Below are 24,128 nucleotides of genomic sequence, written 5' to 3'. Positions count from 1 at the left end.
TCTGTTGAGTCATTCTCTCACATGTTATGGAAGAGACTTCCTGATAAGAAAGGTGAAATAGAAGCAGATAGTCTCCAGAACTGTTTTGTTTTTTTTCTCTTTCACCCCCTTTTTGGTATGATAAAGGCTGAAAGACTGTTATCCACCAAATACAGACTGAAAAGCCTCAGAGCCACCATTTGGTCCTGAAGCCAGTAATAAACTTAAATTCTTTGAATTATCTGCAGTATTTCATAAGTAACCATAGTGATGGTTTGTATACATAACAGAATTGAATCAACAGAGGGTGCAAACACTCACCAAAGTCTTAGGACCTCTCTCCCACAGACTAAGCCAGTATTTACTCAGGTTGGACTTGCAAAGGAGCTTTGGGGCTGTGTAAAACACTGGTTTTGTCTTTGGTTTATTCTTGACTCAAGCAAAACTAAAATTATGATAAATTTATATCGAAGATAGCCAAAGTAAAATCCTTAGGCCAAACATACTCCTGGATGCTTAACTAGATGGTCTGAGAACAACTGCATGTTCCAGTATGTGTTTCTTTGTGTCATCCATTTTAGGAAAAGAAATGGGACACAGTGTACATCAAAACCTGCATTTTCCTGATATGGCTGATTATATGGCATCTAAATTTAGCTTGTAATCTCTGCTGAGCAGGACCTCTGTTTCCTGTTTGCCCTCTAATTACTACAGAAAATTATGGTCTGGTATAAATGAATATATACTCTTCTGACACAGTGTTTAAAATAATTCTGGACATTAAATATTACCCATCCATCTGTCAGTGAATAAATAATTTGATCACATTCTCAAAACATTATTTCTGAACAATTCCTTTTTATTTCAGTTTATTTTCATTTTGACTAATGTGTTGTTATATGAGCATAGCTTGTCTGTTTGTGTCATCATGAATAAGATAATAAAATTGATATTTTTACTGTTTACATGTCTGCCTCTAGTTACATTTAAAATGTTCTGTGTAACTATTTCTACTATTTCTAACACACTACTGCCTCAAAACAGGGACCAAAACAGGAAATACTTAGGTTTGTTAGAGTAACACAAAACAGGTGGAAAAATCTAGTCTTCTGAAGAGGTATAGCAGAAAAAGGCTGGGATAAAAGATATTACCCCACTTTAACTTGGTAAAGACCTAAACACATGAAATTAAAAGACTTTTCTGGAATTATAAAGAAAGTCTGTAGCAAATCTGGAAATTAAATTAAGGTAATTCTAACTTCTAATGATTCAAGAAGTTTGCTCTTACTGTATTTTCATTGATATCTAAAGGCAAAACCAAACAAATCCATATACTATAATACAACTGATCTGACGCTTAGGAGTAAGTCAGTGCCTAGTGCTTGGCAGGGAACTTCCTCTATGAAGAAAAATTAAGAACAGCAAGTGTTGGGTATAATCATATATTGCAAGAAAACAATTGACAATTCCTTTGTTGTGGTAGTGCACCTTACCAATAAGGTCTTGACGTTTCACCATGTGTATAACAGATTCTCAGGTTATCCTGGAAAACTTTTTTATCCTTACCTTGCCTGGTTTTTACTGATTAAAATTACAGACACAACTAAATTATTCCCTAGCTCACATGTTTATATTTGCATTTGGGTGGCAGGTCCTGTTCCAGCTACATGAAAGCAGGAATACTTGTTCCCTGACTTTGTTTTCAAGGATGAAGCACTTCCATCACTTTCCACCTGTGACTTCACTCACAAAAGTCACCATGTATGGGGAGCTACCAGAGAACAACATCACTGCTGATGGCAATTATTTACATTACTCCTTTTAACATTGCAAATTGGCTGAGTCTTTCCAGTATCAATGAGAGAAAACGTTCTGTTCTGATTATTTGGCCACTACACAAGTCAATGGAACATTCTACTACTTCTTCTGACAAGATGTAATAAAATATCTTCAGCATTTATTATTTTCAGTTTTTAATGTATTTTATATAAATGTTAATTAACATCTTCAAAATTGAGAATGAATTGAATTTTGAAATGCAATGTAATCAAAACCAGATTTTTTGCTGTGACACTGTAAATAGGAAGCCTCACACTAGATACTGTTAAATATGTTGAAATCTTTAAAATAACTCAATGATTGCTTTCCCAAAGAACCACATACTCTTGGCAGTTTTGGTCAATTAAATGTTTCAAAAAAATATTTAAACTTCTCTAATTAAACTTCTCTAATTAAGAATAAGAATCCTTCAACACTTTTCAGAAGTACATGGTACTAACAATTTCAGAGACCTGCATGAGTAGGGTCTGCCATCTCATCCTGCGTGGCAGTTTCTTATCTTCTCTTTACATTTTGCTTGTAACACTCTTGCAAGTAAATTTGTTTCTTTCTAAAGCTACTGAGGTGCTATTCTTGCTAAACTAAAAAAAGAGAAAGCTCCATTAGGTGGATATATGAATGGAGATTTTTCACAAAGACTCTAGGGAACAAAGGCATGTAGTTATATAAAATCAGTCTGTTAAATATGACTCCTCTGGAGCATACAAGAAGGAAAGGATGACCCTAACAGTGAACAGTACTTACCTTAGTAGGGGAACAGACTGCAGTACCTGGGGAAAGGATTTGCCTGCTGACAAGACTTTCATGACTTGTCATTTCATGTCTGCTCATTGTTCTGGGCCACAGTTTCTCCTAATTGGTGACTGGGTAGGTTGAAGGTTGGCAGTGGAGTGATGAGGATTTATATGTTTAAAATCAATTCTATCAACTCAGTCTCCAAACATTTGAAGAACCGCAGAGGGAATTGCAGAATATTAAATACACTTAAATTGTCTTTACATGGGTTAAAAACAAGATACAAAGCACACTCAAACGGTAGCTCCGCTCCAGTGCTGTAATAAATCATTCCAGAGGCTAAAGAGGAAAGTATGTTCTTCTGTCAGGTGAGGGTATATCCCGAGTCTTTCAACCAGTTAACTTTATGTACCCATGACTACATCATACAACAAAGTGTAAGCTTTTAATATGAACATCTCCCTACCAAACCATACTGTCCTTTTTCTGGGTGGTTTGTTCATGGCTTTTGTTTGTTTTCACTCTTCTGGGTCTAGATGAAATTATTTAAAGGCTTTTAAGAAAAGTATTTAATATCACTTTTACTGAAAAGTCTACTCCTATAGCACAGCCTTACACTCCTCACTCATGAACTACTGTTCATGAGTTCACAGTTGGGTGACAACTCACTTTCTGGTCACAATTTTCTCAAGAGAGAGTTGATCAACCATTCTGCTTTTGTAGGACAGAAGGCAAACTGTTACTAAGACATAATTTGGACATAATTAAGTGCCTATATACATCACAGCAATCCAGGGTGCCTGTCTTCCAACACAGACTGATTTCTAGCAGCATAAAACTTATCTATTCTGTTCTTATCTGTGTTCATACTTATTTAGAACTATCTGGCCTAGAACTAGCCAGTTCCATATGAATTACCAACAACATGAAGCTTTGTAATTATATTTCTTTACAGGATTAAGGTGTGAGTTCCAAGAAAGCCACCAGCAATGATATCACCTAATACACTTATGACCTCTGGGGCTACCAAAAAATCTGTGCCATTCCTGCTGAAGAATATAACCAGAAGTGAAGAATAGTCACCCTTAGTCTCAGAGCCTTTTTAGGAGGACTACAACACCTGAAGCAGGCAGCTGAGATCTTGCCCTTTGTCCACTGAACCACATTCTAGTATATATAACCTGACAAGTTATATATAACTGGAATTCCCCAACCATTCAGACATTTCTGGGGCATGCTATCACCTACTGTTAAAGGGCAACTCTCCCCAGTGTTCCATAATAACTTACTCCTTCTTAAGATGTCCATGATTTTCTTACAGGACATACAGCAGCAAACACGCACCAAGGAACAAGTTTAAAACTCTATAGTCTTCTCAGTTCTACCATTCTACCTCTTTCAGGGCTCTAGATTTCTCTTGTTATTGACATTTTAAAAAAACCTACTGTTTCTCCCTTGTTTTGTCTATATGGTGTAAAGTTCTCATGGGAAAAACAAGTTGTCAGCTGTAAACTGGTACATCAGGATGATTAATAAACTGCATGTATACGACATAGTGAATTCAAATTCTTGAAATGTTCTTCAAATATGTGGAATTCAGAGAATAGACAGCTGGGGTTCGTTCAGTAATTCAACTTAAAAATATCAACAAGATAAATGGAAAACTGTATAGAAATACAGTTTTCTCTTACACTTTTGTTGTTTGGCCTTGGCAGCTAGGGGGTTTACTACTGGATAGCAAATCCCAGATTGTATGAATTTGTTTTTTCAAGTGGTAAACTCATCATTTGTATTCAATAGCTCTAAGAGAAAACCACATGGATGGCAGTACACTGGAAATGACTATTTTATTAAGATGTCGAGAACAACAGTACAGTTGTAATTCACTGTGGAATTTCTCTATATTTTGTTGTGAAAGTGATGACAAGTTGATGATTTTGCCGTAAAACTGTCAAATACAGCAAACTACTAAATAAAGGCATTTTTATGTTGTGGCACAGAGACATTCAGACTCTTCCCACTTTAGTTCAAATGAAGCTCTGCTAACAACCAATTATAGCATATAGGTTTTATTCAAAAATATCAAAACCAACCAACAAAAAACCCCAAACACAAACAAACAACAAACCATAAAAACAAAATACCTCTTCTAAAGACATAGTCTATAAATTATTCATATATTTGTGAACTTGTTTTCTAAAACTGTCAAAAAAATTCAAAAGGAATAATTTTGTACCAAACTATAATTTTTTATCAAAATACTCTTCATTGAAATGCTTGTATTTATTGCTATTATTTACAAATTTAGTGTAATAAGAATTAATTAACCTCTAGCCTTTTGAGAGTACAATAAATTTCAAAAAATTGCTAAAGAAATATGCTTTATTTTGGTTTATAATCTTGAAAGGAAGATCACTTTGTTACTAAGAGATTATTTTTTCATACTGTTTTATAAATGTGAATTTCCATACCTCCTTGATCACTTACACAGCCAGAAAACACATTGCAAAATTCAGATGTAAATTACCAGCAAAGTAAAACCACAGAAAGTTTATGCACTGTTACCTCTTGCACATGTGTGAACAAAGCAGCAGGAAGGCCTGCTATTTAAAGTTTCTGATATTTCCAGGATCTAGCAAGATCTAACACAGTCTTTGTAATTGCTTTGGCATTTCTGATTGTAAGATTGTAAATTTATCATCTGCCAGTATTTCTGTATTGACTTCTTACCAACTTTATGTATTCATACATAAGAACTGATGGAAAATAAGGAATTTTCAAAGTTTAATTACTTTTTAAAATTCAAAATTACTTATAAACCCATTCATTTTAAAGAAGCAACATTTCAGCAGCAGTAAAGCAAAGCATTTTGGAGCTGTGATGTATTATAGAGAGAAAAAATGTTATTGCAGAGCATATGGTTCTGTTAGAACAGAATGCTTCTGCATTAAAAGAGCAGAGAGGTATGTTGCTTTTTCCCACAACTCTTCCTCAAGACTGAATGTAATTATTATTCTTACATATTCTTGAATGTGAAAGTTGTAAACAAACTATGATTTACATAGAATACACAGAGATTTAAATATAACATTATGTAAACATAACACAAGCTTTACTTTATAGAGCCAAGGTCTTTGCATATAGAATAGATCCAGCAGTTTCATGCAGATAATGAAGGGTGGAGAAAAAAAGTTCATAGGAAATAATTCAATTGTATGAGCTCATCTTTAACTACTCTGTTTTTACTTCATAAGAAAAACTGAATCTATGCAATACTATGACAACTCTGTTGAAAATTATTTCATTATTATATATATATAACAATTAATCAAAGACATTTTTAACGTCTTTTGATGTTTCTTTTAAATTTTGTATAACATGTTTACCTTTTTTAAAATAAATACTTTAAAAAGGAAATAATCTTTCTAAATGTATTTCAAAGTTGAAATTTAATAAACATAATATGTATATTTCTTCAAGAAGAGTGACTTAAGAGTTAGCAATGTTAGCACAGAAGCCAGAACCTTCAGGATTTATTTTCAGTAGATGACACACTGACCCATCCTGTGATGAAGAATGCAGCTAACTCTACTCTTGTAGAGTACCTGAGTCTCATTTAGTATTTATAATATATCTCTTCATTGATATTGGCCAGGTGATTGAACAACCTATTCATACAAATTAGCTCATCTCATCTTTTTGTTTCCCTAAGTGTGAGATGCTGTGCTTCAGCCCAGGGAGTGCACTGGATAAAGTTAAATCTATCAGCTCCTACATGAAGACCAGGCATTGCAGCCCATCTCTCCCTTTCCTTCCTGATGGGATCTGATAGTTTTGGCCCCTGGCAGTGTGACATTACAAAACGGTGAGGGTGGTACACAGCTGCTGCTGGGGAGCACAAATGTGTCAATACACAGGTCATGAAACAGAATAGATTAAATGTGTACTCATAACTGCCCAAACATAACCATGGTAACCTATTTGTATTTACGAGGAGGGGGAAAAACTCAGGAAAGAGGAAAAAGTCTGTGGATGAGGTAGTGAGGGAGGACTTGCACCAGAGTCCTGGTGCAAGGTACAGGTATAAGGGAGTGGACACTCTCTAGGGCTTTGAGGAACACACAAACCTTAGCAAGTGGAGTAGATTCTCCAATACAGAGTTCAGTTCTGGCTGTGAGCAAGATTCCCAGGAATGGACTTGGGGACAACACACTGGGTGCAGCAGGCTGAACTCGGTATGTGCTGGAGGACAAGGCAAAACACCTGCACTAGGTGAGAGCACTGTACAGCACAGGAGGGCAATAGGTGAGAGCACACAGCTAGAGCCACCCAGCTGGGCTGGGAACAAGGAGGCTCCCTATTTCAGGTCAGGATAGGGTGGGAAAGAGGTGGGAAAGGTGAACTACAGAGGTAACTGCAGCCAGAACAAGTGGATCCTGTCTACACAGGTATTCAGCAGGTCTAATTCAAACCAAACAGAGCAATCTCTATCTTCTCATATGGCACACAAGGAAAAAAAAACCCCAAGCAATTAAAAATATAAAAATTATTATTGTTCTTTAGAAGAAGTACTTTAGATAAGAGTATGTTATATGTGGCAAATATTCAGAAATACCTTGTGTGTCACATTGTAAAGTCCTAGCATCTTTGTGTTCCCAGAAATATCATGATCTCCTTAATATCCAAAAGCAATAAATACCCCCTAAGTAGCGTTTAGTATTGCTAGAATTGCCAGATATAAACTAACTAAACTAAACATGAAAAACCTTCATGGATCTAGTCTGCTGCCCCAGAAAACTGGACCAAAAATGACTCTGATCACACTCCAAGGTGTGCTTGAAAGTATATAAAGAGAGATGACCTGTACCTACTGCATCACAAGTTTCACTTTTGTAAACAAAGGTATCGATGATTTCAGCTTAGGAAATTAATTCCTAAATCACAGTAAAACTAATTTTTGGTATTTAAAGTTCAAAAATAATGGCTAATTTTGGAATTCTTGTAGATAAAAACTAAGAAATCATCGTGTTAAATGTATTCTTCCCACAGATGCAAGTTGTAATATAGTTGACCTATGATATACTCTTTCATGATTTACAGTCTGATAGCTGCTCTCCTCTGCTGTATGAGAAAGAAGCATGTAATCTCTCTTAATCGGCAAATTCACTTAAAGTGAAGTGCAGTTTTCCAACAGAACAACATTCAGTCATGCATACAATCCACATGAGAGTATGTAGGAATTATGCTTGCATTTTTTCGAAGTCTACAATTCCTAACTTCAAATGACTTGTATCACAATTAAAAATTAAAACATACTACAAAATACTGATGGGAGTACTGCATGTGATGGTTTTGAATAAACACTGTAAAATTAAAGTATATGTACATGACTCATGAGAATTCAAAAGAATAGGTGATTCTAAAATTAATTTTCATCTCCAACAGGAGTGGGTTCTTATGTAATATATAAGCATTATCCCTTTCTTCTCATATTTTAATTAAAACATAAGGCTTCTCCTTTTCTATGAAGCAAATTTCAATAGCAGTTTAAGAATGTTATTGCACATAGGATATACTTTAAATAGCATTTATATATTTGACTACCAACAATGTGATCCAAACTTGCTTTTTGATTTGAACATAGTATGGAATGTATGTACATGACAGAATAAAAAGAAAGATATAATAAGTATCTAGATATATTAGGCTTGTAATTACGGGGATAGAAAAATTTAGCCTACATTTGTACCCTCACAGTCATCAGTTTCAGGGAATAAGCCCCAGTCTCCAAGCCAGGATGTACAGAACAGTTTGCATCTACCTAAAATGAATGGTCTCTGTCCACATGGAAAGCACTTGGCCTGGGTCTTCTCTAAGCTCCATGGCAGACCTTGAAGACCATAGAAATCAATTTTTTTTAGTTTCTAGCTCTGAGAACTTGAGATAATAACCGAAGATATAAAGCAGTCCATCACAAGGGCTGCTTCTATAAAATGACCTTGAGAGTGTTCTTCATCCTACAGTGAGGGGTATAGGACATGAGAGCTTTCAAGGGTGACAGCACTATGTCTTCTATAGGCTTCTACTAAAACTTAATCTCTAATTTTTTCCACCTTAGGCAACAGCTAGTTGGTTAAATTTGGAAAGGGAAAACAGAACTGAAGGAATAATACAGAGTAATGCAGAGCATCATCAGACTTGTGCGTCAGCTGAGGGGAGATGAAAGAAGAGCCTGCAGCTGTACTACGGGGGATGGAATTGAAAGCTTCTTACAAGCCTGTGGCTATACTCTGTGAATTCTTTCTTTTTTCTCCTTTGTAAGAATAAATGTAGTTCTTTATTTTCAGTGCTCACATTCTACTTTTTGTACAATGTCCTTCCACTATGAAGACAAGCAATATGAAGTTGCAGTGAAAAATCTGAAATACGGGATCACTGACTTTCACTGACATTTCTTCTATACACAGTTTGGAAAAGTCATATGAGAATTGTCACCGGTTGGAACTCTCCTTCTCCTGGCAAAGGCATAAATTATCTGGAGAATGCTATGCTTATCAGATAGAACAACATATTCTATGTTTGCTGAAATGCCATATGGTAGCAGAATCACTACTTACTGCGGTCAGTGATTATTGTCCGGGCCTCTTGATTGCTTGTCTTGTTTTTTAGATTTTGTGCTGCAGTTATTAGTTCATCCAGCTGGGGACGTCTTTGCTCCAGATCCTGTAGTGTTGCCTAGTTGAACACAAATTCAAAAATAAAATGAAGAAAAAATCATAAAGAGCTTTTGAGAAGACCACATATAGGGACTTTTTCTGTGCAAACTTGACTTAAAGCAAAAAGATTGCTTGCTCTTTCAAATAATACATGGTCTAAATGGTCCAAAACTTCAAAATATTATTATATTTTTAATATATATTAAAATTATTATATATTATATATATATTATTAATTTTAAAATACCAAGTATAATTTGCACTAATAATTTTTAAAGAATCTCTAAAATTAAATTGTTCTACATTTTTAATGTCAAATTATGCAGGATAAGCTATTCTCCTCTATAACGCTATATAGATGAGCACTATTTTTCTATATTATTTTATATTTTACTATTTATTTTAAAAAGAAGATATAAGGGTTTACATTCTTGCCAGATTAGGCAGGCTTTTCTTATTAGCCCATGAAGTCTAATAAATTATGTTTATTTTTAAATATTTCATGACTGTTTAATTATTATGTATTGGTTAAAAGCCATTGTAAGACTGTTAACGTCACTTTTTCTGTCCTCAGTCCTTACCTAGCCAAAAAATAATTAACACTCACAATAATTTATATGCTACTCAAACCAATTTATAAAGCCCAAATAATCTGTCTAGAAAGTAAGAAGTGGATTTAGAATTTCTCATGGGGAAAAATATGAGCTTTGTGGTATTTAGAAGGCAATAAAAACTAAAACACAATATCTTTAGATAAAATGAAAATGAAAACTCAGGGAAAGTAAGGCATATAAGATTTATCCACATATTTAACTTATTTCAAAGGATTACAGAAGAGCAAACAAGTAGTCAGTACAATCATTTCTCAGATAAGAAGAATCCAAGTAGGTCTTTAGAAGACTGACCAAATTCAGACACTTCAGCTACCCATTGTGGAGTTTCCAGAAAAGATACTCATTAGATTTCCCAGTCTTAGGAGTTAGAAGTAGCAATACTTATTATAAAACTGTGAAATATAAATTACTTTTATTCTGTGTACAACTTTTAGTCACCAGAACAGAGCAGTGCACCGTCAGACAGTCAGTAGGTACACTTTAACAGATATCAAGTTGGCAACAAAGGCCAGAGAAGGATTTTTGTTTTTGAGGCCAGTTACAGAGTCACTGGTTAGAAAGTCTGTTAGCATTCTCACCTGCCTGATGATAAAGTGTCTGGAGTATTTTACTGTCTTAAAAGTTTCCTCTCCTTAAAATGTTTTTGCCCTAAACAATCATAGTTGATTTTAAAAAGCTGATATTCACTGACTGTTCTGGACAGAAAAGACCTGTGAGTCTGATCTTAAATTTGACCCTCTAACTTCAGACTACAGTTGAATAATTTCCACCAAGTTGAAGGTTATAAATAAAGACCTAATACCATTTTCTGTTTAGCAAGATTAACAAAAGGGCATAAGAACATAGCTTTCAGTAACTACAGCATGTACTATAAAAAGCAAACTAAAAGCTCCACAGAGTTTCATTTTGTTCAGTTACAAACTCTTTAGGAAAAAAAAGGGTAATTTTCAAAATATACATCTAACTACAACCTGTGAAATTCTTCCTTTTAACTTCTGCATCAGGTCTTTGAAAACCTATTATAACTGGCTTTCTAAACTCATACCCAAAAGCTTGGATGGTATTTTTTCACTTGTATACTGATTGAATTGCAGAGACATGCAGTTAAAACAGCAGCTTGCATAATTAAGCAAAGAAGAAATTTCTCATTAGAAGTCTCTCCTTAGTAAGAGAAATAAAATCTACTGATGCCGTTACTATCTCTAGATATCTATGTGCCTTCCAAACTCCATTTTCTAAGAAGACAAGTTAATGAGGGACATGAATTTTAAAATAGGAAAAGCAGTCCCAGTGCAGTCGAACAGCATCTGTATTACACATATTGCCAAAATGGACGGTGCAGAAGAACACTAAAACACACACAACAGGCTCAGATAATTCTGTGGCTCCCCTTTCTCTCTCCTTCCCTACCTAGAAAATGTTTAGAAGAGGAAAAGCAAATTAAGTCATTCCAAAGTCTTATGCCAAGAGTGACTATCTTCCCCAAAGTTTCCTAAATATCATTTTATACTGGATTAGAAAAGCAGAGTGATTTATCTGCTCCAGCCTGAGTCCCCAGCTAGAGATTTAATGCTGCAGTTGTATCACTATTAAAGAAAGCTGCTGCTGTATGTTTCATATAGTAAGAAATGAAGCACTAGGTAGGGACAGCTCGGGAAGGATTTGCTCAGTACCAAAATGAGGAAATGGGGCTAATCTGTGCCCAAGGGCTCACAGAAGGATTTTCTGCCAAGACCCATCTGAAATTCCTGAACTGGATGTTCAGAAAAACTAGAAATGTCTCTTTAACCTGAGTCTTGCTAGTTCTGCTGTTCCCTTGGGGATATAAAAATCTCATCCCTGTATGGATTGTGTGGACAGCCTTCCCTCTACCATTTCATGTGAATAAAATTATTTTCTTCTGGATGCAGAGGAGTACATTTTTGAAAGTTCAAGAAGGACACTCTTAAACTCTTAACACTATATACAAATCTGAAGATTCTTAGACTTTCATAAGATGATAATACATAATTATAAAACAGATTTTTCTTACTCTTAGAAAAAAAAAGATTTATCAAATAAATATATTTTTCACTGATTTAATACAAAGTGTCTGAGAACTTTACCCAAGCAATGTCCTATTTTTTCAATTTTTCATTTTATTCAATATTTTATTTACCAATTACAATTACAAAATTATTACAATGTTTATTGGTCTAGTTTTACCAGTTTGTACAATCTTAAAGATTTCTCAAATACACGTTCCACATTATACCTACAGTGTATGTACCAAACCCCAATGGAAACTTGGATAAAAATAGCTACTAAAACACATAATTTCTAACTCTTCCCGTGATCCTGTAGCATGAAAGTAAACAACACTTGAGCTCCACTTCAAGTATTATCATATTCAGAAAAATATTCTGTGACTGGATAAGCTGATCATACAAGCTGATTTTGTGGCTTAATAAAAATACAGTTAATTATGCTAGGAAGAGCAGTGCTTTGAAGAATAGAAGCTAAAAGATCACTAAGTATGATTTTTGGGGAAAATTGAAACTGAATAGCTTTAAAGTATTAGCTGGATGATCTAAAACAAATGAGCAAAACACCTAAAAAACAAAATCAGCAGCAATTAATAGCTGGAGATAGTTTTAAAAACTTTTACTAATTCAGCCAAGTATTTAAGATTGTAAAACGATCCTCAACAGAAAACTAAGTGGAAACCATTAGAAGTTACTGTTACAACAGCCATAGGAATAAAAACTCATTAATAGTGGCACCCTGGTGGAGACACAGCAGATGCAACAGACCAGATGCCTCTGATTTGGAATGTCAGCACACGGAAACAAATGTGCCATATAAAAATGGGTAACACAGAAATGAAAGTTATAATTAAACTACTTTCAAAATAAATGAAACAGAAATCTATCTAATCTCCATTAGGTCACCAAAAGTACAAGCACAATGACTTAGGGAGTCAGTTAAACTAAAAGTTGTGGGGCTTTTAATAAACAAATTCTTTTGCATACAATTTGTCTCTACCAACACTTTTCTAGTGCTCTGTAAAGGTACAAAAATTCATTCTCCAGAACATTATAGAGCACATTTCAATAAAGAAATGTTGCTTAATTATAAATACAACTTCACATGAGTAGGTCAACAGTGAAGGACCATTGATACGCATAGTTGTACAAACACATCTTTAAACCCCAAAAGAACTTTTCTTTTTCTTCATATATCTATGAATGTGAGCACAATTATGCTTGGTGATAGCACAGTACATGATAATGAGTAATGAGATAGTCATGCAACCTACCTAGAGTTTGTTAGAAAGTGATGCTATTCACTTTTAACAATCTTTCCACATTTGCGGACGGCAGCTGCTCAAAAGAAAAATCCAATTTTCAGGTTCCTAACTTTTATGATTTTCTTACATAAAATGGGTGTTGAGGTATGGAACAAATTGTTCAAGTCAGCAACTGAAATAACTTGCATAAAAATTGCGAAAAAATAAACTGACAAACTGAAACAGGTGAAGAGTGACAAATTCTTGATGGGACTTCAAGGTTTGAGACTGAGAATTAAAATATTTTCTGGCTTTATAATATACAGCCTGCATATTTGACACTCTGGGCATGCTAGTTTCTATATATAACAGGATCTTTAAATCTATCCAGTCTTTTTTTTTTTTTTTCCCTTGACTTCATGGCAAATATTATCAATGTGGAGTAGCTGAATTCCAGGATGGTACCAAGACTTACACATTTGACTACTTGTTTACTAGTGCTGATTATGGGTGTTCACTCTTTAGCATCTGAAGAAACCTTTCCCACACCAAAGCCAGGACTTTCCTTCACTGAACTCAAACATATCAACAAGAGCAGAGGTTGCTGCTTACATGCTCCCAGACAAATATAGCTTGTTATCTATTTTATACTAAGTATAGGAATGCTAATTGTGAGTGATCAAAACAATTATGTTTGGGCAAACCAGCAATTTAGATTTTTGCTCTTCCATGTTAAGAACAAACTAGAAGCACTTTTTATCAGTAACAATCCATGGCTGAAGACTGAGACTTCACAACTCTTTGGGATGATTTGTTTTGGCCCACTCCCAACCTTGTTTAATGAAACAAACCAGTGAACCACAAGAGCTCAAATGGATGATTAATATGAGAATGTAATGGAGAAGGAAGATATATTTCTTATTCTGTGAAGCTATTTGCTCCTCTGAACTAACTCACCATGATGTCCTCAGAAAAAACATAATTCCTTTAATTAGTTGTGAGGAAATTATTTGTTCATCTTTTGAAAAACTTTAGACTCTAAACCTTAAATTTAAACAAAAAAATGCACTGATAACTTCCAAAATGTATAGTCAAGACAACTTTTACTTAAAACAACTACGTTTCTTGTCACTGATTGGTTCTCTAAATAAAATGTGTTATATACACACACCTAGAAAGAGAGAAAGCTTTGGAAAAACTTGCTAACAATTTCAGAAAATGAAGATATTCAACACCTACAATTCATTTGCATAATAAAATTGGCTTTGTTAAGATATTCCTCCCAAACACAATTTGAATTTGTTTTCTTGTCACTAAGCAGGAAGAGAATACGAGTAAAAATGGTCATTTACATACTCTCTATATTTAAACATAAAATTATGAAACAATGAAAGCGATATAATGCAGAGGAGTTTTCTCTTTTGAAACAACTTTTCTTTTGACGATTAACTGTTTTCAGTTTTCCCTCCAAAGCATGCACTTTTAGGAAAATATGAGGATTGAGAGGAACTATTAAGCAATTTTGATAGCTGATTGGTGCCTGCCAGTGAAATCAGGACTTTAACAGACTAGACACTATGAATTTTATTTTTCCTGAGTGCATTATGCAGCGCAAGTTTTCCTAAGCACATACTTTTATGTCCACTTGGGGCTACCTCAAAAACTGCCTCAACAGCTCTCATTGTCTAAGGGAATATATCAGCTCCATCAGTGATGCTGGGGGAAAGCCACCAGTGACAGTTTATCAGCTGCTGCAGAGATGCATGAAAAAGCATCATAAAACTTCTTTTTTTTTTTTTTGGTGACAATCACTCATTCAGTTATGTTGGTGGCATTGTGAATGTTCCTTTACAACTTAGGAAGCCTGGTTCATGCCAGGAGGTGCTTTATGAAAGCAAGGTTTGCAACATGCTGTTGATGCACCCTAATCAAACCAAACAGAACAGGGAGTACTTAATTTGAGTTTCCTTGTGTTGACCAAAAAGGATGCTGATGGTAAGCTAAGATGATGGAAAAAGGTAAGGTGATTATGGTGGTGGGAGCTGGGATAACTCTCATCCTCCCTCTTACCCTGCTCCCCATTTATTTGTCTGTAGGAAAGGACTTTGGAAGCACATCAAGAGGATCAAATCAGCAGCAGCTTGCTCATTATAACTGAGATGCCTTGATGGACTGCACTGGAGTCCATCCAGCACACAGGATGGAGAAGATGGAGAAGAGACCAGAAAAAGATTACAGTTTAACATGGCTTGTGAATGAATCATTCTGTGATAAAAGAAATTTGCTCTATTATAGCTATTGCCAGGGAAAAAAAGAAAAAGAATAAAGCTAAAGATGTATCTGTAACAAGTAGAACAACATTTAAAGATTTGGGTGTTTGGCTATAATGAGATCCATTCCACTACAATGCAGTGATAATTCACATGTAAGAACTGAAGACTGAAACAGGATTAAAGCTCTAACAGCAAATCTGTATACGTGAACTGTGTGTGGAATTACAGCCTCTTGACCCCAAACAATGTGGCCATCCAAAATTACTTTTTCTTGCAGTAAAGTATGAGCATTTAAACAACCAGACAAAACTATTTCAGGTTATTTGATGTCCTTTCATCCTACTAAATAACTTAATGGATGGGAACTAGTGTTAGGAGCTAGAGAGCTTCCCCAGTTTCTGTTTCAGTCAGCAGAACTGAAATCTCTCAGTTTACAGCTGCCATTTGTGGAATGTGAATTTGCAAAATTTACTACTTTTTTCTTTTTTATAACTAACAGTTTTTCAAATTAAGGGCTTTTCCAACACACTTAAAAAATGTGTATTACCAAGGACACTGAGGGCAGATGCTCTGTTTTTCAAGGCTTCAGCTTTAGTCTTTTCTGCACTTTTTTTTTTTAATTATATACTTATCAGTTCTTTGCCACATTTTTAGACGGAAGTAAAATAGTATTGAGTAGACATAATTTTATGTTATGAAGAGAAGAAACAAACAGATATTTTTTGCTTTATGGACATTCATGGACAAGGAAAGCTAATAGACTTTAGACTGCTTTTAGACTTTAGACTGTAGATGCTCTACAGATTCTGCAGTTTTATGCTTAAAAAAAAAACAAACCCACAGAATGACTTCATCAGTTTCTACTGACTTCTTCAGTTTCTACTGGATCTTCTGGAAATTTCTGATTGCTTTTCTTCAAAGGTTTCTCCAGTAATAGCAAATGAATAATAATTAAGGAGAATGAAATAGATTGGCACAGCATAAGTTGACAGGTAAGTTTTTCTTTAGGACCTTAGGAAACTAGATATTTTTCTCAAGAAAAATATAAAATTAAGAAAGAGGATTTATTCTGGCTTGTTTGGCTTTACTTTTGAAAAAGAAAACAAGAACTGTTACACAATCTTTTCTTGCAGTGAACTTAATATTATTTAGCTGTGTGTGTAGGTAGGGACAGGGGAAAGGAAAGGTGTTTCTTATTTATGCTATCTGATAAGAAATGTTGGAATAATTCTAAAGTAGCTTTACCCTAACTCTAGTAATCTTCATTCATATCTCATTGTCATGCCAGAAGATGAAGTTATAAGCCTTGTTTTGTTATTTAAACTTTTCTGGTATATTTTGACAGGTTTTACTCACAGAACTACACTTTCCTTTACTTTTGTCTCCATTTTTATTGCCCTTTTTGGTTCTTGTTTCTTCGTTTGATTTACTTCTAGTTTTTATTTCTCCACATTTCTGTTGCTATGTACTTAATCGCAGTCAACAATAATACAGAAAGTAAAGGTGGAAACCTGAAAAATTCTGATATTCATATTCCATTAATAGCACAGGAAGGAAGGAAATGTATATATGGCTCCCTCAGGGCTCCAGACCCTTCACCTATCTTGCCCTCCCACTTGACCCACTCCAGGATCTCCAGATCTCTCTTGTCCTGAGGAGCCCAGAACTGGCACAGCACTCCAGATACACTCATCTCACTGGGGCTGGGTGGAGGGGCAGGATTCCCTCCCTGACCTGCTGGCACTGCTGCTCCTAAAGCATCCCAGGGTACCCTTGGCCTTCCTGGCCACAAGGGCACACACTGAGAGCAGCTGTGTCACTGATGCCTTCTCCTCTAGAAAACATATAAGGAAACAAGAATATTCAACACCTCTCCCTCCTGCATTTCCAGTGAATACCTTTGGAAATGCTGGTGGAGAACTCCTGTCGGATTAAAGCACATATTCACAAGAGGAAGGTGAAGGAGGTCTTAGTGCCAAAAGGCGTATTATATTTTAAATTTCTGCAGAGTGGGTTGGAAGGGCTTCTATTCACAGGCAAAAGCCAAAGCAGAGGAGCACAGCAAACAGCACAGTGTCAAGGCTGGGCTGCACCTATTTTATGCCATTATGCCTTATTTTAGACTTCTCTGTCATTTTATGGTGCTGCCCCTTGGTTAATATACCTTGGTACAGAGGGTAAATTTGGTCATGCTAAAAGCTACTGAAGATAGTTTCCTGATAATACAATAATTATGAACTATGGAAATAATAGCATTGAAAAGGTATATTGGCTGGAAATTGAAGAAAATGAAGTTTAAACAGAAAAGATGCAAACTCTTAGTAGCCAATATGTTTAAATACAGAGCAAGTCACTAAATAATATAAGAGACTATTAACAGAACTTTTTAATTCCAATTTGTTGGGGTTTTTTTGTTTGTTTGTTGTTTGGGTTTTTTTCGGGGTTTTTTTTCAGTGGGTTTTTTTTTTTTTTTTTTTTTTTTTTTTAAAAAACACAGTGTTTTGTTTTGTTTTGTTTTTTTAATAGACACAGTTTGGAAGAGTAGGAAGATGAATCTCTGTGTAAAATCCCATGGACTGGTTTCACATATAGTATATGAATCTACCGTCCTTTCTGACCTTGAAATCAATGATTCTGTGGGAAATAAAAAAAAATAAATTTGAACTTCCCTATAATGCCAGTTTCACTGAGATAAATTCTCAACATCGGTTTCCTCAAATCAGTATCAGCCCTACTAGGTCCCCCTTCCTCACACGGATATAATTTAAATATATTTAATTAATTTCTGGCTGAGAGCAGTGTTTAAGCATATAGCTAAGCAAAATACTGGAGCTTTTCTTGTTCAGACAAGAAGAACTCTTACTATGAACAGTTAATGTATTTCATCTGGAAATATTGTTTGGGGCATAAGGTACAGACACTGATTAGGAACTTGCAGAGGAGCCACACAATGCTGCTCCACTGGAAGAAAAATTAGCATTTTTCCTTTTCAGAAAACACAGTTTTATTATCTGAATGACAGTTTCAGGAATGAATCTGATATAAACAGAAAAGAAAGAATCACTGATAATGTAGATTGACACTACGATAATAAAGGCAGGAAAAAAAAAAATTGCTTTTTCTTTTGATTTATGTGTACACACATGGTGATACATGAGCAGGTATAGATATGGATTTGACAGTGGGCCTTTGTAACAACAAAGATGGAACCAAATGAATAAAATTCAAAAATTAAGGATCTTCCTCTGATTTCTGTTCCGTAACTGAGGAGTAACTGAGGCCAGAGGGGCAATAGGCTTGAGTATCACTATCTGGTCAAAGCAGAAGAAGAGGGTTTCTTGAGATAATATTAAAACACACTTATAAATATAATAAATGTTCCTGACAATATTAAATGTCAAAATGAAAATATTCTTCTCTATTATCTTTGGAAACATTGACATTTTTCCATAAACAAGATTACCTGTGCATTGGAAACTATTGTTTTATTGTTTTATGGCTGCAATTCCTTTGCTTTGGAGGAAAAGAACGCGTTTTTTAGCCACTCAACTTTTTCCTGGGACACTGGAATGAAACTAGGTATAAAACTGTATCTTGCAGTGTATTTTTATTTACACTTAGTTCCTGTTATGTTTGCAAAATGTAAACATTTTGTAGACATGGTATTTCCACAGTTCCAGGAAGAAATAAACCCCCTGACAGGTTTTTTGTTAGACGGCTCTCATGTGCTTGCTCTCCCATGTACTGCAAAAGATGAGCCTCAGTTTAACAACAAACTGTACTGCACTCTGCTTTGTGTAAAAAATTCTGACCACATTCATAAATTCACTATATGCAGTTCCATAATGGTGTCAGTCAGGCTGGAAAATAACTGAAGATAGAATGTCTGTACACCATCCATTTTTCTAGTGCTGCTTTTCAACAGGAGAGACCTTTTTTTTTTTTTTAATTCACAGACCTCAATTCCTAAACCCAATGGCTTCTGGCACTGGCTGCTAACAACTCCCTGGTAAAAAGTGGTCATCTATAATATCAGTTAATCCAACTTGATTTTCAGGTTTAAACTGAACAGTAATTTTCCAATGCCAATAAGGTGTTTTTCATATAAGTAGCACTGATACATAATTTGACATGAAATACAGTACAGAGAAACATAAAATCCTGGAACAATAATTTTCAAGTTTAACATACCTGACAATTTGGCCTTATCTGATGTGTGATATTTTCACTTTTTACACACTAAATTAGGAAGGTACAAGAAAATGTCATCCCATTTGGAGGATTATCTGAGGATTGATGCAGTCAGTTCTCCAGGGTGGAGAACCCAAATTAACTGGGAGGCTGTTATGATGCATCTGGACCCTGTCTCCCGCTCTCCCCCTCCCTGTTACCATAACAAAGTCAGTTACTGAAAGGCCATATTGGGAGGTGGAAACAAGAGCTCTCAAATGTGTTATATTTTTAAAAATTAATGATTTGTATCTCCCTATGGAAATGCTAGATTGTGACAAGCAGTTTTTCAAGAGCTGAATCCTGGAAGGACTCCAGACTGAGGTCACTGGTTTTTTGCAAGTAGCAGCCTGCAAAACTGGGAGCTATTTTACAGTCTATGGAACTGAAAAATGTATCTATCTTGGCAATTTTTTCTTGTTCAACTTTTTGACCTCATTCCTTCTTTTCTCTTGAAAATTATCACATATGCAGACACTTCTTTCCTGGGACTTTTTCCACCAGACAGTAAGAGTTATTTTTCTTGAGAGCTAATTTGACAGCAATTTTTTTTTGTCAGCTATTAATTATTAACAAAAGAAATCTGATTTTAGGAAACAACCATTTCTTTTGCTTCTTTATCCCTCCAGAGTATCCTTCTAAATACCTTCATTCCAAGCACTACAAAATACAAAGATGTAAGTTGTACACATCCCACATCCAAGAAATTTGCAGAACTCTCTAGAAACATGGGCTGAAACAAGAATAAGCAACTGCACAAAGAAATTAAAGAGAAATATTACACATAAGACTGAACAGATGCCATTATCCTGTAGTGCTGATGAACCAGCTAAAAGCAACATCAGTTTATTTATCCCTGACAGCATAATATATTCTGGTTAAAAACAAACCAAACCCAACAAGTTTAGGAGAAGTGCCTCAGCATGTCCTTGTACTCTGCATAAGCTGTTTCCCCAGGAAGGGTCTCAAGGGCTCTGCAGATGCCCCTGGCTGGCCATTTCTAGTGGCACTGATGCCACCATGCCAGCTTACCCCATGGCCTTCCTTTGCTCGCAGCCTCTGCTTTGTGCCAAGAAAGGCCAGAGGACAGGTGTGACAGGGACACAGCTCTAAGAAAAAGAAACAAGCTGCCAGTGGAAATGAAAAAGCAGGTGAGGAATGGAGGATGGCAGTAGGTGTACAAATACCTGAAGTTACACATTGTAATTTTAATTAAGGTGATATTGAGAGTGAATGCCAAAGAAATGTAGCACCAATAGCAGCGGTGTAGGGCATTAAAAATGTAGTAATAGAGAAGATGTGTGGTCAGAAATTTTTCTCCTTTTTTTCAAACAGATTCCTGACAGTGGAATAGCTGCTGTGATATCATATTTTTTAGTCAGTAGCCTTAGGTGCAGATTACTCTGTACAGAAGGATGCTTTAACTTTGAATATAACCTCTATGTTTCTTTAAAACAAAACAAAAATAATCCAAACTCAAAGGTAGTTCTGAAAAACTGCAAAAACTGTAATAACTTTTAAAAATTAAGCTTTCTTTCAAATTTTAATTACTCACTGCTGCAGATGTGCAGGCATTAAGAGATAACAAATAATTATAACAGATTCACCATGTATGCCAAGGTTGTTCTCTGGAGGGTTGGTGGTTTATATTTTCTAACGTCACCATAGATCAAAGGAAAATGTTCCACTGTCTTCCACAGTGTAAGACATTGCATATGGAAATCAGATCATACAAGTTACTATAGTGGAGGAATATTCTCTACCATAAACAACTAAAGTAATGTAAGAGCTGCATTAGGAGAGTTTTCTGTGTTTGCACACAATTGCAGGGAGTTTCTGGCTGAGAGCATGCTTATTGAATTAACTCCAAATCAAATCTCTGTTCACAGATTAACAATCCCTCACACCCCAAAAAGCCACAAAGCATGAGCATACTCACTACTCATATTGAACAAAACAAAAAAAAACAGGCAAGCAGCAACTTCCACAGCATCATTAAGCCAAGAATTCTGGTGCCCAGACTCCAGTGTACTACTGAAAATAGGCATACATCATCCTGGGAGCATGAACAGGAGTTGTTCCCACCCTGCTTCCTGAATCATTCACCTCCCACCTTAGGAAGGTGAATGCTCCAGACTGAGCACAAGCTCAGTGTGTGAAGGCTGATGTATGAAGGGTGGGGAGCAGGAAGGGGTGGGAATAGCAGGTAGAGGCCTGACACGGAGGGGCTGGAGATGTAGGAAAAACAGTGATGTGAAAGAGAGGAGCTAAGTGATGTTTGAGGCACACCCTCCAGAAAGGCAGTCAATCCTCAATCACCTATGGATGAATCTACCCCAATTCTGGACTACACACAACACAGGAAAGCAGCTGTACAGCCCATCCAGTAAAGAACTACCTTAAGCAGATAGACTTAACTAAGGCACACAGAGCACGGTGTGAACACAGCTGTGTGATTTCTGGGGCCAGCTCAGCACTACAGAGCCTTTCAGGACTAGTCTGAGTTAATGAGATCTGATGAGTCTCACCTGGCTGAATACAGAACCATTTACCTGCATCTGCTCCCCAGCTTTATCTCATTTAAAACAGCTGCAGTGAGCCTGTCTGTGATGGAGACACACCCACAATATTGCAGTACTACAACATCTGTGTCTGTATGTGTGTGCACAGGAGACAAGGAGGTCAGAGTCAAATCTCCATTGTTTCATACTCCATGCAATTTTCTTTGAAAAAGCACAGTGGATTTGGAACAACTTCATGAAGCAGCCTGAGGACATCTGTACTAACTGACCATAATTTAATCTTAGTATATTCCTACTATTCCTGTTGGAAGAATATTTTCAGATATTTGTTCACTATTTCAACTTTAAATTCACTGCTTAGTCAGGCTATTGTTCAGAATTAGCTGTTACCAATCCTTCTAACTACCTGATAACTTATTTTGATTTAATTTGATGGTGGTCTTCATTATATCTTCTACCAGGAAAGAAATATATGTACCTGAAATGTAGATATGTATGCATACATGCTCACACAGACATATATACATACAAGCAACATAAAACAATAGCCAATATTTGGATAAGGGCTACAACCCATCACAGAGAGTCTAAACAGCTTTTTTTACTATTAGCCACAGTGTTTATCCACTGTTATCCCCTTATGGAAAAAAGAGTTTCAAATCTATAGCTCATTTCTCTTCTGTAATGTTATACGAGATGGAGATTCTTCTTGCAGATGCCATAAAGTCTGTAAACTTCTTTTGCTTCAACATTTTTACCCAAACAGAATAAAGCAGTCACTGAAACTTTTGAAGTGAGTCTGAAAAAAGGTTTGTTCGAGCACTAATACTTATGTTAACAGCTTCAGGGCAGAAGGTCTCTGTGTGAAAGACAATAAACAAACACTGGTAACTTTGTTATTGGTGTGATATGGTTCTTACCTAACTCAATATGAATTCTGATGTGACAGCTCATGAATTTCAGCAATAATACTCAGGAACTGGCTCAAGAAACCTCGTGGATATTAGTAGTTATTTTTAAGGACCTGCAGTGGATGAATATACCTCACTTTCGAAAGAGGCATAGAAAACTACCCAGGAAATTTTAGGTAAATTATTCCTAGCTCATTTTTAGAACATATGATTAAACAACCTTTGAGAAGGGAAAATAGTAACAAGTAATACAGCCAACCATTTATAAAGAGTAAATAATAACAGGGCAACAGCCAACCATTTATAAAGAGTAAATAATAACAGGGCAACAACTGCATTTCTTTTCATCCAGAGCTGTAAGATTTATCAATAGTAAACCACAGGTAGAAGTTGTTTCTTGATGCCCACAGCAAGACTTCCAATACTGCCTATGTGACCATAAGCAGGAAATTTGGATGTCAATGGAAATGAAACTGATGGGAAAAAAACACCATAACTTGAATATATTATTTGAGAAAGCAATATCAAGTGAAGCTACATACAGACTTGTCCTGTGTCTAATAATCACTATTATCGATTGATGGAACAGAGCATGGATTTTTTTATATTCACAATGATGCAAAAACCAACCAGCAGCAAGAATGTGAGAAGAGGAATACTACTGAAAGCAATCTCAAAAAATCCTGAGAACTCAGTCACTCCAAGGCATTAAAATAACTAGCTGGAAAACTGGATTAGCACTGGAATGGGTTGCAAATGACTGGACAGATGGTCACTAATCTAGAAACAAGGATAGAGATTTCAAGGAGCAGGATTTCCTTAGTCTAGAGAAAATTGAACTGAAGTACCACCCTTCAAGTATATGAGGTTATTGCTGAGAGAGAGTAAATTTTCATTGTGGTCACATAATTAACTTAAATTGAAGCAGGAGACATTAAGGTTGGAGACAAACATCTTTTGACTGCCAAGGATTGCTAAGTGGTAAGAAAAGAAATTCTGTATAGATACAGAGAACAAAAAATCTTATGGAGCAGGTTAGAC

The 24,128-nt window shown here is 35.6% G+C and overlaps 1 protein-coding gene across 6 annotated transcripts in view; it reads right to left on the bottom strand.

The window, feature by feature from the left end:
- Window positions 1-24,128, bottom strand: part of DMD (dystrophin) — a 1,159,435-nt gene that overhangs the window by 279,477 nt on the left and 855,830 nt on the right. For all 6 annotated transcript variants that reach the window (XM_039714180.1, XM_039714179.1, XM_039714182.1 and 3 more), the window contains one exon: window positions 9,171-9,288. In XM_039714180.1, coding sequence (XP_039570114.1) covers window positions 9,171-9,288 — 118 coding nt within the window. The remainder of the gene's footprint in view (window positions 1-9,170; window positions 9,289-24,128) is intronic.

This window comes from Passer montanus, unplaced genomic scaffold (assembly GCF_014805655.1).
Source record: "Passer montanus isolate IOZ18808 unplaced genomic scaffold, ASM1480565v1 scaffold3, whole genome shotgun sequence".
In the NCBI taxonomy this organism is placed as follows: Eukaryota; Metazoa; Chordata; class Aves; order Passeriformes; family Passeridae; genus Passer; species Passer montanus.
This window is presented reverse-complemented; position numbering and strand designations above follow the sequence as displayed.